At 46.8% G+C, this 20,160-nt stretch overlaps 2 protein-coding genes across 2 annotated transcripts in view; both read right to left on the bottom strand.

Moving 5' to 3' along the window:
• The window catches only part of LOC141082383 (uncharacterized), a 121,381-nt gene that overhangs the window by 95,018 nt on the left and 6,203 nt on the right, over positions 1 to 20,160 (bottom strand). The window lies entirely within an intron of this gene.
• On the bottom strand, positions 4,784 to 5,239 carry LOC141082381 (oocyte zinc finger protein XlCOF29-like). The gene is made up of 2 exons (XM_073566320.1): positions 5,138 to 5,239; positions 4,784 to 5,008 (listed from the first exon to the last, which is right to left on the bottom strand). The coding sequence occupies exons 1-2, from the start codon at positions 5,192 to 5,194 to the stop codon at positions 4,784 to 4,786; spliced, it is 282 nt and encodes a 93-aa protein (XP_073422421.1). The 5' UTR covers positions 5,195 to 5,239.

Below are 20,160 nucleotides of genomic sequence, written 5' to 3'. Positions count from 1 at the left end.
CAGCCAGAGCCAACGGACTACTACCACTAATATCCCACATCATCCCATCAGCCAGAGCCAACGGACTACTACCACTAATATCCCACATCATCCCATCAGCCAGAGCCACCGGACTACTACCCCTAATATCCCACATCATCCCGTCAGCCAGAGCCACCGGACTACTACCCCTAATATCCCACATCATCCCCTCAGCCAGAGCCACCGGACTACTACCCCTAATATCCCACATCATCCCCTCAGCCAGAGCCACCGGACTACTACCCCTAATATCCCACATCATCCCATCAGCCAGAGCTACCGGACTACTACCCCTAATATCCCACATCATCCCGTCAGCCAGAGCCACCGGACTACTACCCCTAATATCCCACATCATCCCATCAGCCAGAGGCACCGGACTACTACCCCTAATATCCCACATCATCCCGTCAGCCAGAGCCACCGGACTACTACCCCTAATATCCCACATCATCCCCTCAGCCAGAGCCACCGGACTACTACCCCTAATATCCCACATCATCCCCTCAGCCAGAGCCACCGGACTACTACCCCTAATATCCCACATCATCCCATCAGCCAGAGCTACCGGACTACTACCCCTAATATCCCACATCATCCCGTCAGCCAGAGCCACCGGACTACTACCCCTAATATCCCCCATCATCCCATCAGCCAGAGCTACCGGACTACTACCCCTAATATCCCACATCATCCCATCAGCCAGAGCCACCGGACTACTACCACTAATATCCCACATTATCTCGTCAGAGCCACCAGACTACTACCCCTAATATGCCACATCATCCAGTCAGCCAGAGCCACCGGACTACTACCCCTAATATCTCACATCATCCCGTCAGCCAGAGCTACCGGACTACTACCCCTAATATCCCACATCATCCCATCAGCCAGAGCCACCGGACTACTACCCCTAATATCCCACATCATCCCATCAGCCAGAGGCACCGGACTACTACCCCTAATATCCCACATCATCCCATCAGCCAGAGCCACCGGACTACTACCCCTAATATCCCACATCATCCTGTCAGCCAGAGCCACCGGACTACTACCCCTAATATCCCACATCATCCCGTCAGCCAGAGCCACCGGACTACTACCCCTAATATCCCACATGATCCCGTCAGCCAGAGCCACCGGACTACTACCCCTAATATCCCACATCGTCCCATCAGCCAGAGTCACCGGACTACTACCCCTAATATCCCACATCATCCCGTCAGCCAGAGCCACCGGACTACTACCCCAAATATCCCACATCGTCCCATCAGCCAGAGCCACCGGACTACTACCCCTAATATCCCACATCATCCCGTCAGCCATAGCCACCGGACTACTACCCCTAATATCCCACATCATCCCATCAGCCAGAGCCACCGGACTACTACCCCTAATATCCCACATCATCCCGTCAGCCAGAGCCACCGGACTACTACCCCTAATATCCCACATCATCCCGTCAGCCAGAGCCACCGGACTACTACCCCTAATATCCCACATCGTCTCATCAGCCAGAGCCACCGGACTACTACCCCTAATATCCCACATCATCCCATCAGCCAGAGCCACCGGACTACTACCACTAATATCCCACATCATCCCATCAGCCAGTGCCACCGGACTACTACCACTAATATCCCACATCATCCCATCAGCCAGAGCCAACGGACTACTACCCCTAATATCCCACATCATCCCGTCAGCCAGAGCCACCGGACTACTACCCCTAATATCCCCCATCATCCCATCAGCCAGAGCTACCGGACTACTACCCCTAATATCCCACATCATCCCATCAGCCAGAGCCACCGGACTACTACCACTAATATCCCACATTATCTCGTCAGAGCCACCAGACTACTACCCCTAATATGCCACATCATCCAGTCAGCCAGAGCCACCGGACTACTACCCCTAATATCTCACATCATCCCGTCAGCCAGAGCTACCGGACTACTACCCCTAATATCCCACATCATCCCATCAGCCAGAGCCACCGGACTACTACCCCTAATATCCCACATCATCCCATCAGCCAGAGCCACCGGACTACTACCCCTAATATCCCACATCATCCCATCAGCCAGAGCCACCGGACTACTACCCCTAATATCCCACATCATCCTGTCAGCCAGAGCCACCGGACTACTACCCCTAATATCCCACATCATCCCGTCAGCCAGAGCCACCGGACTACTACCCCTAATATCCCACATGATCCCGTCAGCCAGAGCCACCGGACTACTACCCCTAATATCCCACATCGTCCCATCAGCCAGAGTCACCGGACTACTACCCCTAATATCCCACATCATCCCGTCAGCCAGAGCCACCGGACTACTACCCCAAATATCCCACATCGTCCCATCAGCCAGAGCCACCGGACTACTACCCCTAATATCCCACATCATCCCGTCAGCCATAGCCACCGGACTACTACCCCTAATATCCCACATCATCCCATCAGCCAGAGCCACCGGACTACTACCCCTAATATCCCACATCATCCCGTCAGCCAGAGCCACCGGACTACTACCCCTAATATCCCACATCATCCCGTCAGCCAGAGCCACCGGACTACTACCCCTAATATCCCACATCGTCTCATCAGCCAGAGCCACCGGACTACTACCCCTAATATCCCACATCATCCCATCAGCCAGAGCCACCGGACTACTACCACTAATATCCCACATCATCCCGTCAGCCAGAGCCACCGGACTACTACCCCTAATATCCCACATCGTCCCATCAGCCAGAGCCACCGGACTACTACCCCTAATATCCCACATCATCCCGTCAGCCAGAGCCACCGGACTACTACCCCTAATATCCCACATCATCCCATCAGCCAGAGCCACCGGACTACTACCCCTAATATCCCACATCATCCCGTCAGCCAGAGCCACCGGACTACTACCCCTAATATCCCACATCATCCAGTCAGCCAGAGCCACCGGACTACTACCACTAATATCCCACATCATCCCGTCAGTCAGAGCCACCGGACTACTCCCCCTAATATCCCACATCATCTCGTCAGCCAGAGCCACCGGACTACTACCCCTAATATCCCACATCATCCCGTCAGCCAGAGCCACCGGACTACTACCACTAATATCCCACATTATCCCGTCAGCCAGAGCCACCGGACTACTACCCTAATATCCCACATCATCCCATCAGCCAGAGCCACCGGACTACTACCCCTAATATCCCACATCATCCCATCAGCCAGAGCCACCGGACTACTACCACTAATATCCCACATCATCCCGTCAGCCAGAGCCACCGGACTACTACCACTAATATCCCACATCATCCCGTCAGCCAGAGCCACCGGACTACTACCCCTAATATCCCACATCATCCCGTCAGCCAGAGCCACCGGACTACTACCCTAATATCCCACATCATCCCATCATCCTGGCGTCAGAACCAAAGCGCAGAGTGGATTTTCCCTGACTTCCATACCAATGATCCCTTTAATAGAACCCTGTGTCAGAATGAGAGCGCTGAGGGATTTGCCCTAACTCCCATACAGGAGATCCCTTTAAGAGAAGACTGGGGTCAGAACCAAAGTGCTGCATGGATTTGCCATGACTTCCATACCGGGGATCCCTTTAAGAGAGGCCTGGGGTCAGTATCAAAGCGCAGAGTGGATTTTCCCTGACTTCCATACCGGGGATCCCTTTAATAGAACCCTGAGGTCAGAATCAGAGCGCTGAGGGATTTGCCCTGACTTCCATACAGGAGATCTCTTTAAGAGAGCCTGGGGTCAGTACCAGACCATTTGAAGGCAATTGCCCTGACGTCCATACCGGAGATCCCTTTAAGAGAGGCCTGGGTTCAAAACTGAAGCGCTGGATGGATTTGCCCTAACTTCCATACCAATGATCCCTTTAAGAGGCAAGATGTGCCTATGGGACGGAGGATGTGTGATGGGTATATGGGCAGGGAGGGGGGGGGATTCATTTCTGTCATGCTCTCTGCTCCTTTCTGGGGGGGGCAGACAATGGCTGGGAGCTTATGTTCCCGGGGATGCTAGATTTCTCCCACCATGTCAGTGTCTGCTGAGGTGTTGTCAAGTGGGAAAACTTGCTCATAGCAACCAATCACAGCTCAGCTGCTTTTAACCAGCTCTGGTGAAATGAGAGATGCTTAGTGATTGGTTGCAAGGAAAACTGCTGCTGCTCATAGCAGCCAATCACAGCTCAAATTCTTTTGAACAGCTCTGGTGAAATGAGAGATGCTTAGTGATTGGTTGGTGACACACACACACACACACACACACACACACATTCAGTTTTATATATAGAGATATAATACTGGTGGATAAAACAAGACTGAGCACAAGACCTTCACAGCCGTCTACACATCATAGGGGAGATCTCCTGACACCTTCTCTCCATCTACCTGATGATCCTGAGGAGCACTGGGATCTTCTTGGTTACAGTCCTGTGGAAGAAGAGGACGGGGACATCTCTCTGGTGTTGTCCTCTTACTGGATAGATCTGGAGGAAACACATACAGGGACTGAATTCATTCTCTACATACAGATAATTATAGGCCGTGTGTATTTAGTCCTGTCTATTACCTGGTGATGTGAGGGGCTGGGGAACCTCCATTATGACGTTCTTGTACAGATCTCTGTGTCCTTCTAAATACTCCCACTCCTCCATGGAGAAATAGACAGCGACATCCTGACACCTTATAGGAACCTGACACATACAATGATACCGTCATCCCCCCGATCCCTTCATAGTGTTACTGTATAATGTCCCAGCATTCCCAGCAGTGTCACCTCTCCAGTCAGCAGCTCAATCATCTTGTAGATGAGTTCTAGGATCTTCTGGTCATTGATGTCCTCATGGATCAGGGGGTGAGGTGGAGGCCCTGTGATTGGGCTCAGGGGTCTTCCCCATCCCTCAGACACAGGGTCCTGACAGCGATCACTAGAGGTCTTCTTCACCACTGTGTAATCCTGGTTATGGAGAGACACATTAATAAATCTCACTACAGACATTCCCAGAGTCCTCACCTCTCCAGTTCTGTCCATCTGTTATTCCCATAGATAAGAATGATGTAATGTGACGTCATCAGAATCTCTCACCTCTCCAGTGAGACGGAAGAGGATCTCTAGGGTGAGGTGTAATATCCTCTCCGCCATCTTCTCTGTCCATATCCATCCTTGATGGGTAAATCAGGAAAATTCTCTTCTGTTGATCTTCACTGAGAGGATCCGATATTGTAGAGACCTGAATGAGAAGAAGATGATCCGATGTAACATCATAAGAATCCTGTGTAATAATACAATTACTGGAGACAATAAGGGAAACATATGAGGAGATTTATTATCTTACAGGGTTTAGTTTTCTCCCCTGACATCTACTAATAAAACCTATATATTTAGGCCACAGACAACAAGCAGTTTCCTCCTCGGAGTCGGCAGCTGAACACGTTCCTCATAGACTCATCTTCCATAACGCTAATTCTCGTCTCATTACCGACAATGGAATCGGCATTAGCAATACTGCAGGAGAGATTCATTACACGTGACATGAGAAATAACTCCTTCATGATGAGGACGACATCTTCATCTTCTACTGCGGCTCTAGAGACAGATGTGGCCAGAGTCGGTCACTGCCTCCATCCCCACCGGCCGTCTATATGAAGGTTTCCCGTCTTCCCCGCACTGGAATCTTCTCTCCCGTTAGATCTCAGCTCTGAGTCACACACAGAAGTTTGAGGCTTTTCTGGAAGAACAGGACAGGAGAGATCTGAGGCCGATGTCTCCATGTACAGGGTTTCCCCTCGGGATAAGAGGCTTTTCTATCCCTTTCCCCCAATTAGAGGGGACACCTGTGGATATCGGGGTCTTTACCGGCTGCAGTCCTGGGGGGATTTACTCGGTAACGTGGACGTTGGACAAACGTCACCATCAATTCCCATCAGAGTGAAGGAACATCGCTCCTCTATTCAGCTCTATGGATCCGGGATGAAATCCACTGCGGCCTCTGCAAGAAAAGAGCAAAGTCTGGTGAGACCCCCGAGGCCGGAGATTTCTACAGCTGCTCTGTGTAAAGTATGAAAAACCAGAGAGTTTTTTTAATCCTATTACAAGAAAAAAGTCCAAATGACTCTAATCCAAGACAATTTACAGGTGGACATCCATTGTCTTTATTACAGACGGACATAGATGTGAATACACATAGAAGATTAGAGCTTATAATAATAGATATCCACAGGAGCAGGCGGCAGCGGATCACCTGGAGAGCACCGGAGGGGATCAAACATGAGACAAACGAGATCATCTCAATCACTACATAGTAAAGTGCAGATGCTAAAAATGAGGAAAAAGGAGGGGCAGAATGATGGGTTAAATACCCATATTATATGGAATAAATAGCACTAAAAGGGCCACACATCAAGTATAAAATCATGTGACCAGCAAAAATAATAATGGCAGCAATCATGAGCCAAGAGGCCCTGTACTCAAATGACACTTCATAACCTACCCATATCCAGAGCACAGAAGCCCCGAACCTGCAGAGCCGCACTCCACATATATGACTGCTCTGTGCACAGGACCTGTGATGAGGTCACAGGAGGGGAGGAGTCAGGGGTCACATGATCAGGGGCCTCAGTGTGTGCAGGACTCCGCTGTGCAGGTTCAAATAAGGATGAGGAACAGCATCTGGTCTGGGTGAAAAATTGTATCAAAAATGTATTCTGCCAGTACAAAATACAACGTTTCGGCCATATTGTGGCCTTTTTCAAGTATAACATAACAGCACAAATGGTGGCCTTTTATAGTGTGGCACAGCCAATCACCATTTAGGTAACACCCATCATGCGCGGTGCTATGCAAGGGATCAGCCACACGAACCGCCCACCGGGGAGGACCGCGCACGCGCAGAGGCCTAGAGCACGCGATCACATACCGCACTCCCTCACAAACCCGCGCATGCGCTGATTAACAAAAACAAGTGTAATACCACACTTGAATAAATGAGTCCACACAGATAGGCCAAAATGCTCCCAAACAACGCAGCATATAAGAGACATGTGGCTGATCCCTTGCATAGCACCGCGCATGCGCGGTGCTCTGTGACGGAGACGTCACGTGACCGGACCTGCGGGGATGGGCGGCGCGCGCCGTGACCTGGTGGTGCGCGTCATTAGACTGCGCTCCTGATACAACCTGGCTCTGGCTGATGTTGTCATATGGGGAGAGGGAACTCTGCCGATATAGGGATTTGTGAGTCCTCATATGATTGGTCCATTGGGGTTGGCGCCACTATTATGTGATTAGGGATTGGCGGTTTATATATGGATATGTATTACTGCAAGTGATTGGTGCATTATTTCTATGGATACCTTTGATGCATCACGATCATTGGTGGCTGATTTGGGGATCGTTGTTTATATATGAAATGCTTTTGCAATATTTCTAATATGAATATGACCATTATTGTTAACGACTAGATAAACTGTGCTATTGAATATATATGTATCTGATGGATGTATTTATATGTATTTTATGTATGGATTTTCTGTGATGGGTGTTACCTAAATGGTGATTGGCTGTGCCACACTATAAAAGGCCACCATTTGTGCTGTTATGTTATACTTGAAAAAGGCCACAATATGGCCGAAACGTTGTATTTTGTACTGGCAGAATAAATTTTTGATACAATTTTTCACCCAGACCGGATGCTGTTCCTCTTCCTTATTTGGACTATTGTTCATTTGGGTCCATGAACCTTTGAACTGGCATCCAATCCTCCGCTGTGCTGTCAGCTGCTCTTTGCTGTCCGCTGTGCTAGTTGTCATGGTGGTGGATGAGGGGAAGTTTATGTGTGGGGTCAGGAGGGGTTTACAGGGTGGATGTAGCAGAGCCGCGTGTGTACGAGGTGTACGGAGCGGAGCCATGTGTGTACGAGGTGTACGGAGCGGAGCCATGTGTGTACGAGGTGTACGGAGCGGAGCCGTGTGTGTACGAGGTGTACGGAGCGGAGCCGTGTGTGTATGAGGTGTACGGAGCAGAGCCGTGTGTGTACGAGGTGTACGGAGCGGATCCCTGTGTGTACAAGGTGTACGGAGCGGAGCTGCGTGTGTACGAGGTGTACGGAGCGGAGCCCTGTGTGTACGAGGTGTACGGAGCGGAGCCGTGTGTGTACGAGGTGTACGGAGCGGAGCCGTGTGTGTACGAGGTGTACGGAGCGGAGCCGTGTGTGTACGAGGTGTACGGAGCGGAGCCGTGTGTGTACGAGGTGTACGGAGCGGAGCCGTATGTGTACGAGGTGTACGGAGCGGAGCCGTGTGTGTACGAGGTATACGGAGGGGAGCCGTGTGTGTACGAGGTATACGGAGCGGAGCCGTGTGTACAAGGTGTACAGAGCGGAGCCGTGTGTGTACGAGGTGTACGGAGCAGAGCCGTGTGTGTACGAGGTGTACGGAGCGGAGCCGTGTGTGTACGAGGTGTACGGAGGGGAGCCGTGTGTGTACGAGGTGTACGGAGCGGAGCCGTGTGTGTACGAGGTGTACGGAGCGGAGCCGTGTGTGTACGAGGTGTACGGAGCGGAGCCGTGTATGTACAGGGTGTACGGAGCGGAGCTGCATGTGTATGAAGTGTACGGAGCGGAGCCGTGTGTGCACGAGGTGTACGGAGCGGAGCCGTGTGTGTACGAGGTGTACGGAGCGGAGCCGTGTGTGTACGAGGTGTACGGAGCGGAGCAGTGTGTGTACGAGGTGTACGGAGCGGAGCCGTGTGTATAAGGTGTACAGAGCGGAGCCGTGTGTGTACGAGGTGTACGGAGCGGAGGTGTGTGTACAAGGTGTACAGAGTGGAGCCGTGTGTGTACGAGGCGTGCGGAGCCGTGTGTGTACGAGGTGTACGGAGCAGAGCCATGTGTGTACGAGGTGTACGGAGCGGAGGTGTGTGTACGAGGCGTACGGAGCGGAGCAGTGTGTACGCGGTGTACTGAGCGGAGTCGCATGTGTACAAGGTGTACGGAGTGGAGCCATGTGTGTACGAGGTGTACGGAGCGGAGCAGCGTGTGTACGAGGTGTACAGAGTGGAGCCATGTGTGTGCGAGGTGTACGGAGCGGAGCCGCGTGTGTACGATGTGTATGGTGCGGAGCCGCGTGTGAACAAGGTGTACGGAGCGGAGCCACATTTCTGCCGACCTATCTGTGTACTCTGTATACCCCATCTTCAGTCACAGACCCCTCTGTGTACGCTGTATACACCCGTATACCCCCAGCTTCAGTTGGAGACCCCTCTGGGTATGCTGTATACATCTGTATTACCCCAGCTTCAGTTGCAGACCCCTCTGTGTACACTGTATACATCTGTATTCCCCCAGCTTCAGTTGTAGACCCCTCTGTGTACTCTGTATACACCCGTATACCCCCAGGTTCAGTTGCAGACCCCTCTGTGTATGCTGTATACACCTGTATACCCCCAGGTTCGGTTGCAGACCCCCCTGTGTATGCTGTATACACCCGTATACCCCCAGCTTCGGTCGCAGACCCCTGTGTATGCTGTATACACCTGTATACCCCCAGGTTCGGTTGCAGACCCCTGTGTGTATGCTGTATACCCCCGTACAACCCCAGCTTCAGTCGCAGACCCCTGTGTAGACTGTATACACCCGTATACCCCCAGCTTCGGTTGCAGACCCCTATGTGTAGGCTATAAACACCCGTATATCCCTAGCTTCAGTCTCCTGTGTACACTGTATACACATGTATACCCCCAGCTTTGGTCGCAGAACCCTGTTTACACTCTATACACCCATAACTCCCCAGCTTCGGTCACAGACCCCTCTGTGTACACTGTATACACCTGTATACCCCCAGCTTCGGTCGCAGACCCGTTCACACTGTATACACCCGTATACCCCCAACTTCAGTCGCAGACCCTGTGTACGCTATATACACCTGTATACCCCCAGGTTCGGTGTTATAATAATTGTAATAAAGTCCTTTTTTTTATGTGCGTGTATATATATATCCATACGTGAATGTGTGCGAGTATATATATATATATACACACACATGATTGTATAAGCCATTTATTTTGCCTAGACTTTGAAACTCTTTTTAGTTTACGTATTGTGAAACATATGGGTGTTACCTTTGGGTGTTACTTTTTGTGAACGTTAGCTGGCTTTCCTTATCTTGCGTGACTTCTCTGGTAATGTAGATAAGGATTGTTAACAGCTACGCTTATTCTAATTGCATGTACTATTTTTCTTGCAAATGTAGTGTTTTCAACGCCTTCTTTTCCTGCTATTTAAACTCTAAGAATATGTATTGAAGTTAGACAGAGGACTGCCCACACCTGGTGTGGCCGTCATTCTCTCTCCATGCCCGCATGTCCAAATAAAGAAGCATCTTACTTATTCAGGTCTGGACGATTTCTAATTGGAACATAAAAAAATCCCTGACATTTGGTGCGTTGGCCGGGAATCCAACACCTTTCCCTCACCGGTGAGTACTGTAAACCGTGCACGGGGGAGTCTAGAACTCCTTAAGTAAGTCCTCCGCCTTGCCATTAGGCGTCAACAGGGGCATTATCAGTTATCCCGGACTGAGGGAAAGTGATGGATTTCGTATAATCTAAGGATCTCTGGGAATCGTCTGTATCTGAATACAGGTAAGAACATTTAATAATTTTCATTATATTCGGTAACCTTGTTAATCCAGTATGAATGTTATTCTAGGAATTGAATGGGAACTGTGATTGTAGACTTTTCCAATTGGGGTTTGCGAGAGGCTCCTGTAAGTTGGTAGTTTGCATGCAATTGGAGTTATAATAACTCCTGTTGCTAAGCTCCATAGGAATGGGGTTTGTTTGTTCTTGTAAAATATTCCGAAGAATAATAATAATCTTTTTTTTATTTTTGAATGGGATGAATGTTATTTTAGGAATTGAATAGGGAACTTGTGGACTTTTCCAATTGGGGTTTGTGAGAGGCTCCTGTAAGTTGGAGGTTTACATGCAATTGGAGTTATTAAACCTCCTGTAAGTTGCGAAGCTCCATAGTGATTGGGGTTTGTTTGTTCTTTTAAAATATTCCACTGAATAGCAATAATCTTTTTTTTTTATTATTTATTTTTATTTTTGAATGGGTACAAAGCCAGTGTGAGAAGGCTACTGTGCAATAAAAAACTCCGTGTGCACGTTAAATTGATCTAGATGGGAGAATCGAGGGAGATTCTTTTTAGATTAACCCCTTAATGACAGCCAATATGTCTTTTTACTGACCTGAGATTTAAGAGAATATCATCCCCGTGCAGGTGATGATCCAGCAGCTGTCGGCTATCCACTATAGCTGACAACTTGCTGTATCCGGCTATACCACTTTGCAATAATTCCTGAAAATCACCTGAAGGGTTAATAAACTACCTGACAGAAGTTTTCAATATGTCAGGGGGTGCTGTTTTTTAAAAAATGGGCTACTAAGGGGTTAAGGAACCCGGTATAAGATGAATTTTTGCCGGTATTCTGTTTTGTCTTCTGTACTTTGTTGAATGTTGTTTTCTGGTAAGTGTGCTGTTTTGTCTGTCTTTTAAAATTATAGAACTAAAACGCCATAAATATATGTTTTATGTTACTCATGAGACTCCTTGAATGTTATCTTGAGTGAATGTATGAGGATTTAAATATAAAATCCTGAGTGTATAAGGGAGTCCAGTAGGCGTGGTTAACAGTCATCTGTGGACTGGAGACAAATCATAGGTTATTATAGTGATATAAATCACCTAGGTACACGCGACCTGATCCCCATAGAGAATATTCTATGTTGTTATGTTATATGTTTTTCTTTTAATAAGACAGAGTGACTGAACCCTCCTCGTTTAAAAAGTGGACACAAAGTCAGATTAAGATCTTATAATGATCACTGAGGAGAGTCCGCGCCTGTGGTGCTTTGAATACCTGATATTAAGAACGGGAACGTCTCTGGATAAAAAGAGACAGTGTCATTAGACTTTATCTCAGCACTTCAGGAATAGGAGTACGAGGGAACTTTACTCTCTTGTCTTATATGTCTCTGTGTATGTCCAGTCCCTAACTGTGGAAGCTGTTGTACCTTGTGTGTTTGCACTGTGACGTTAGTTAAAAGTCCATGAGAGTGACCATAGCCCTTGGGGACCTTTCTTGTTTGTTACACTGTGTTGTCACACTCACCCCTTACAGGCTTTCCTTGGACGGAGGTGGCAAGATATAGAGATACAAGCTGGTAAATACCTAGGACATAGTGTAATCAGTGAGGATTATTTAGATCCTGGATATTAGTAACAGTAATTGTATTGTTGCTATTTTATCTTCTTGTTGACTTATGAATTTCACTGATATTTGTCAATCTTCTTGCAAGTGGGTAGAAATCCATTGTGCTCCAGGGTTTATATTGTGTATTGTCCTTATTTTGTTTTTTGTCTTTTTGTGTTTAAGAATTTTACGTAACATCCTTATGGGGCTTTATCCCATAGACATATAGATATATATTTTAAGACCTTGTCCTCATTGTAGGGCAGGATTGTTATTGACCATTTCATCTGATGGCTGGAAAGTTATTAAGATTGTACCAAGAAGGTATCCCTGGAATGAAGCAGGATTATGGTCCTTTTTCATCGAGTACCCAGAGAGAACAGCCTTCAGATCAAATGTGCAATGTGTCCTTATTGGTAACTTATAGGCCGAACTCTTATATATTATAACAAATAGAGAGTAAAAATTCTATATCGCTGACATTGTCTTTTTAGTCTTGACAATCTAGGAGTAGGCACCACCCAGAGCAAACAGTCCTGAAGTGGGGAGATAAGCTGTTAGCATGAGAATTGTTGTGGAATGTGGTTGTGGTTTTGAGATAAGAAGGGGCCACTAGGAGATCCTGAATGTGTCCCCGGATGGATGGGTTGTATTTTATGATAAACTTAGTTTCATAAAATGTGAAAATTTGGTACAGGAAATGGAAAAGTGTAATGAGAGGAAATATTTAATTTGGCTAAAGTAGAAATACATTTATAAAACACTGTATTTCCAGAAGTAACTGTCCTTGTGGGAAGCCATGAGGTCACTTTTCTTGTTGATTTCTTGTTGATTCAGGAGCACTAGAACCTTAGTACTTCCAGAAGAGATACCGACTATTGGACTGTCTGCTGTCTGCATAGTGGTAAAAGGAGCAAGTGGTAAGACACAGAGAACCATTGTCTACGCCTGTGGAAACACCGGGCCCTCAGCACAGGTAAAAGTGCAATTACACAAATTATAATATCAACTCTGTGGGAGGGATATGATGCAAGCCCTGAGCCTGGGAATAATTCCTACTGCTGCCGGACTATAGGTGAAATCCATGGCTGAGACAATGGTGCTCCAGGGGTATGGGGAATCTAGATACTATTACAGTCTAGATCTAATAACTGAAGGACCATCCTCAGTTACTGAGTCCTTAATCAAGGAAGCAATAGATAAAGGTACACAAATGTAGATGTTCACACACCTGAAGAACTACACAGCACCATGTACTACAGGTATTTCAGGGGTCCTGATGTAAAATATGAGAATTTCCATGCTCTAGATTGTTTATTGCACACCATATACTGGAATTATAAAGGGAACTGTGCCGTCAGTTGTAAACTGTCAGAACAAATTAAATTGTTGTTTTTGCTTTTTAGAGGCACCGAGCCACATATTTCCCTCTCCAGATGTAAAGGTAGATCATGGAAATTCCTTGGTGATTTTGTTGAAGAGTGTAAGGAAAGTAACAATGGGAGGATTTGGGTGATGGCTTATTTTGCAGTGCCAGACTGCAGGCATGTTCACAAGTACAAAAAGTGGAACACCATTTCTAAACCCAGTGTCCACCTGCAGCGAGGCAGGGGAACGAGTGAGAAATGCTGATCCTTTCCTAGAATTAGAAGAATTGACCACATACCCAGAATCTTTGTGGTCCTCATGACCTGCAGATGTGGGATTGATAAAAGGGGTGATTATACCCTGTCCAGCTCACCTTGTAACACAACCTTGTTTCCAGTAGGGAGGGCGCCCCCATCTGTAAACGAGGCTGTGATTCCAAGAGCCCCCACAGTGCCAGACCTCCATACTCTGCTGAATGACTGGAGGCCGGAACATAAGGTCTTTACAGTGATGTCTTCAGCATCCTGGTACATCCAGATAGCCAGGTTTGGTTTGTACTCACATATAAGGGGAGCAGGTATACATTCACCAGGATCCCACAAGGGTACTGTGAATCACCTACTATTGTTTTCCAGGTAAAATCGGCTAACCTAGCTCAATGTGAGTCACCAGTAGGTAGCCAGATGCTCTTATATGTGGATGACATGCTATTGGCATTAAAAAAGAATAAAAACAAATTGGTAACCAAAGGGGTTATCTTTAAAGATGACCTATATGTATGAACTGCCCAGTGACCTCCTAAGATATGTCACAGTATTGAGCCATGGTATAAGCTATGTCTCAACAGGAGGGGTGGTAGAGGTCATATCTTACGTATTTATGATGTATGGCTTTACTATTAAAAATTTTTGTTTAATCTGCATTACTTGTGCAAAAAATAATTCCTAAGGGAATCTGAGACCAAAGAGAGGACAATGTCCTCACCCTGAATACTTATTCCAACACATTTGTATGGATTTTATTGAACAAGTGTGAGGGAAAAAGTCCGGCCTTGTTATTATGGATGCTTTCAGCAGGTGGATTGAAGCTGTCCACCCTGATGCATTAATGGTACCGAAGGCCCTTATAAAGGAAATCATACCCAGATTTGGGGTTCCAGAAAATATATAGTAAACTAAGTAATGTTATTATTACCTAAAACATTGTCAATTGAGTTGGGAAACCACTGTGCCTGTCATCCTCAGTCAGCCGGACTGAAGGACACAGTGGGATCTTGAAAAATAGGTTGACAAAGACCATGCAGGAAACAGGAAAAATTGGTTGTACTGTCTCCTATTGGTTGTACTAAATATGTATGTCACACGGACATCAGTAGTGCTGACAGCCTTTTGAAGTCATATACGGGAGATCTTTTCTGTCACCTCAGCTAAAATCCTTTAAAAGGATAGATGAGGAAGTTGATTGTACATTAGCAGAATATATGGCTAAGATATTAACTCACAAAGAAGTTTCTACTCGTAGTTTTTTTCCAGGAAACTCACTAACAAAACCTGAGATTGTGAAACTTGCAGACTGGGTCCTTGTGAAGGTGATAAAGAAGAAACACCAGCACCATCCTAAGTGGGAAGGTCCTTACCAAGTCCTGTGGACTTCTCCTACTGTGGTCAAGATTCCTGGATCCATCTCTCATACTGTAAACTTGTCAGACAGGTAGGGACAGAGTGAGATCTGACTTGCTTGTCAAAGTCCAGCTACAAAGGGAGGTTTTCCACAAGGGAAAGCTTGTCTCAAACTGGTGAAGTCTCCCATTCATCCCCCTACCCGGACAAGACGGTCAGATCTAGAATGTGTACATCAGGGTTAGTCACAGGTATATTCTTCGTGACCATAGTGATGGGAGATTGGAGGGTAATAGACCCAGCAGGAGAGGAAAGTCCAGGGTGGTAGAATGGTTTCAGATTTAAGACTTTAAATCCTACTTTTGAAATTGGGCAGGAGGCCGCCATGTTAGTGGATTTCTGTCTGTTGTATATATGATGTAGAGACAGGGAACAAGCTGTGAAACTAGCCGAGTCTGATAAGTATGTTTGTGTTATGAGCTCTAATAGCAGAAGGGATGTATGTGTGTGACTGGAGTAAAGCAGCATGGACAATTGTAGCCCGAGACTATAGGTATAAGCCTTATGGCTACATAGATTTTAAAGCCTGATTCTCCATTAGGAGAAAGGAGATCCCCTTACACAAATAAGAATAATTGTAATCAGCTACTGAGAACTTTTAAAAAACCCTAAGATGAGGGATCGAAGGTTATAGGAGCTGATATGTCAGGAGCAGACCCAATAGGACATTTCTACATAGAAGTTCAGAATAATAGCATTATTAATAATAATACATAGACCCAAGGAAGGTATGCCAGAGAGAACCATAACAGAGTCCATAGGGTTCATAGTTAGATTGTCTAACCTAACTTATGAAGATAAACTAGCTCTAGAGAGAGGCTGTGAGGAGAAGAATGGTTAGAATGGCTTAAATACATTGCAAACAGGTTTAAAAAATTAAGTTATATAGTAAAACTTATGTCTGCTCAGAAAGGGAAGGAAAATGTATATCCCCACTTGAGAAACCGGATATCCCACCACAGGTGATTGCTAATCCTGGTAACTATACTTGTTCTAGTCTTCCAGGGCATGGACACGACTTCGGAGAGCTCCAAGGTGACTCTTGTAGAGAATGGATCATTGTCTCCCACAGGGCCAAGTACTCAGCCATATGGTCAGACCACACTACCCTGAGAGCGGATATATGGTCGTTATGCGGTGATAAAAGCATAAGAGCCAGACTACCACATGGTTCCCGAGGGGATTGTGTGGTGGTCCAGCTAATAATTCCGTTCCACCTGTTGTCAACAGGGATATGGCCAAAGGTACGTAGAGGAAGAGACAGAAGCGTGAAACTCTGCAAGGATCCTTCCATTCTAGTATCTACAGAGATGACATTGGAGTTCCCACGGGAGTGACCAACGAGTACAAGGCTAGGATCCAGGTAGCAGCCAGGTGGGAATCCATAATTTGGTGGGTGATTATAAATAAAAATGCAGATTGGATAAACTACTTATACTATAACCAGCAGAGATTTGCTAATTATACCTGAGATACAGTTAAAGGGATAGCTGAGCAATTAGGACCAACTTCTCTCATGGCTTGGTAGAATAGGACGGCATTAGACAAGTTCTTAGCAGAAAAGGGAGGTGAATATAAAATGTTTGGAGGATTTTGTTGCACCCTTTATCCCTAATACAGATCCTGATGGGAGTATCTCCAAAGCTCTTGATGGACTGACTGCCCTGTCTAATGAATTAGCTGAGAACTCTGGATATGACGACATATTCCTGGACTGAAGGATGGTTTGGGAAATGGTCCGGAGTATTCACTTCTGCGTTGACATCTCTTACCATCGTGGCTGGACTGCTGATTGTTTGTGGATGCTGTGCTATTCTATGCATTAGAGGACTTGTTCAAAGACTGATTGACTCTGCCATAACAAAAACTATGCATCAAGGAATGGAGACCTTGGAAGAATGAAAATGTTGGGACTTAATGATAAATATACTGAACATATTACTCTCCATCTATATTATATGAAGATCTTCTGTGAAACCTGACAAAAAGAAATCTGTCCCCAATGTGTACAGATAGATGATTTTACTACAAGATGAGGGAATGTTATAATAATTGTAATAAAGTTCTTTCTTTTATGTGCATGTGTATGTATATGTGTATATATATATATATATATATATATATATATATATACATACATACACACACACACATACATGTGTGTATGTGTGAGTATATATTATATATATATATATATATATGTATATATGTGTGTGCATCCACAGTATATATGCACACATGATTGCATAAGCCATTTATTTTGCCTAGACTTTGAAACTCTTTTTAGCTTACGTATTGTGAACATATGGGTGTTACCTTTGGGTGTTACTTTTTGTGAACGTTAGCTGGTTTTCCTTATCTTGCATGACTTCTCTGGTAACGTAGATAAGGATTAACAGCTACGCTTATTCTAATTGCATGTACTATTTTTCTTGCAAATGTAGTGTTTTCAACGCCTTCTTTTCCTATTTAAACTCTTAAGAATATGTATTGAGTTAGACAGAGGACGGCCCACACCTAGTGTGGCTGTCATTCTCTCTCTCCGTGCCGGCATGACCAAATAAAGAAACATCTTACTTATTCAGGTCTAGACGATTTCTAATTGGAACATAAAAAATCCCTGACAAAAGGGTCTTGTGGCTCTGGGGGTCTCTGCCAGTCTTTGCACTGGCCTGCAGTGTTCTTGTGGCTCCGGGCTTCTCTGCCAGTCTCAGCACTAAGCTGCAGGGGTCTTGTGGCTCCGGGAGGTCTCTGCCTGTCTCAGCACTGGGCTGCAGTGGTCTTGTGGCTCCGGGGTTCTCCGTCAGTCTCAGCACTGGGCTGCAGTTGTCTTGTGGCTCCAGGGGTCTCCGTCAGTCTCAGCACTGGGCTGCAGTTGTCTTGTGGCTCCAGGGGTCTCCGTCAGTCTCAGCACTGGGCTGCAGTGGTCTTGTGGCTCTGGGGGTCTCTATCAGTCTCAGCACTGGGCTGCAGTGGTCTTGTGGCTCCGGAGGTCTCTGTCAGTCTCAGCACTGGGCTGCAGTGGTCTTGTGGCTCTGGGGTTCTCCGTCAGTCTCAGCACTGGGCTGAAGGTGTCTGGTGGCTCTGGGGGTCTCCGTCAGTCTCAGCACTGGGCTGCAGAGGTCTTGTGGCTCCGGGGTTCTCCGTCAGTCTCAGCACTGGGCTGCAGTTGTCTTGTGGCTCCAGGGGTCTCCATCAGTCTCAGCACTGGGCTGCAGTGGTCTTGTGGCTCCGGGGTTCTCCGTCAGTCTCAGCACTGGGCTGCAGTCATCTTGTGGCTCCAGGGGTCTCCGTCAGTCTCAGCACTGGGCTGCAGTGGTCTTGTGGCTCCGGGGTTCTCCGTCAGTCTCAGCACTGGGCTGCAGAGGTCTTGTGGCTTCACCTTATATTATAGCTGCAAAGTGAATAATAACCATCAGGGAGCCTGAACCATCGGCAACGGAGCCAGAGGGAATTTAGCAGAGTAGTTTGGGGGACATGTAGGACTTGTTTTTATTCTGCTGTTTGCGAGGTGGGATGTAGAAAAAGATGGCAATTCTGCTGTTTTCTATTATGTGACTGTACGGCCCCTTCACATGACTTATGTTTTTCACAGATGCCACGTGTCCCCTATTTGACCTACGGTGCTCCTCTCATGTCCATGTTTCCCCATCAGCACAGATAGGGGGTGTATACAGCGTACACTGAGGGGTCTGCAACCAAACCTGGGGGTATACAGGTGTATACAGTGTACACAGGGGGTTGTTACCGAAGCTGGGGGTATACGGGTGTATACAGTGTACACTGAGGGGTCTGCGACCAAAGCTGGGGGTATACAGGTGTATACAGCGTACACAGGGGGTTGTTACCGAAGCTGGGGGTATACGGGTGTATACAGGGTACACAGGGGGTTGTTACTGAAGCTGGGGGTATACGAGTGTATACAGAGTACAGGGGTGTCTGTGACCGAAGCTGGGGGTGTACTGGTGTATACAGTGTACACAGAGGAGTCTGTGACCGAAACTGGGGGTATACGGGTGTATACAGCGTACACAGGGGGCTGCGACCGAAGCTGGGGGGTATACGGGTGTATACAGCTTACACAGGAGTCTGCGACCAAAGCTGGGGATATACGAGTGTGTACAGCCTACACACAGGGGTCTGTGACCAAAGCTGGTGTGATTACAGGTGTATACAGCGTGGTGTCTGACTGAAGCTGGGGGTATACTGGTTCATACAGTGCACACTGAGGGGCCTGTGACCGAAGCTGGGGGCATACGGGTGTATACAGGGGTCTGCGAACGAAGCTGGGGGTAAACATGTGTATACATTGTACACAGGGGTCTGTGACTGAAGCTGGGGGTATACGAGTGTATACAGTGTACACAGGGGTCTGCGACTGAAGCTGGGGGAATACAGGTGTATATAGTGTATACAGGTTTCTGTTCCGTAGACCTCGTACACACACGGCTCCGCTCCGTACACCTAGCCAGGGCTGTGGAGTCGGTAAGCCAAACCTGCAACTCCGACTCCTCAATTTCCCTTACACCGGCTCCGACTCCATGACTCCGACATATATTGCTTATATTTAAGTGAAAAATTTATTGTAGTACAATGTGAACATCAGACATTTAATCATTTCTATGATCCAATAATCAAGATATTTAGATAGAACATATCGATTTATAGGAATACAACTTTAGAACACAAAAAACTGTAATAAATTGTAAATATGTAATACGCTGTATAATATCGATTACATGTATACAGTACAGTCATGGCCAAAAGTTTTGAGAATGACACAAATATATTTTCACATGATCTGCT

The sequence above is a fragment of the Dendrobates tinctorius genome, unplaced genomic scaffold (genome assembly GCF_039654945.1).
Source record: "Dendrobates tinctorius isolate UK_male_01 unplaced genomic scaffold, ASM3965494v1 ptg000017l, whole genome shotgun sequence".
Lineage (NCBI taxonomy): Eukaryota > Metazoa > Chordata > Amphibia > Anura > Dendrobatidae > Dendrobates > Dendrobates tinctorius.
This window is presented reverse-complemented; position numbering and strand designations above follow the sequence as displayed.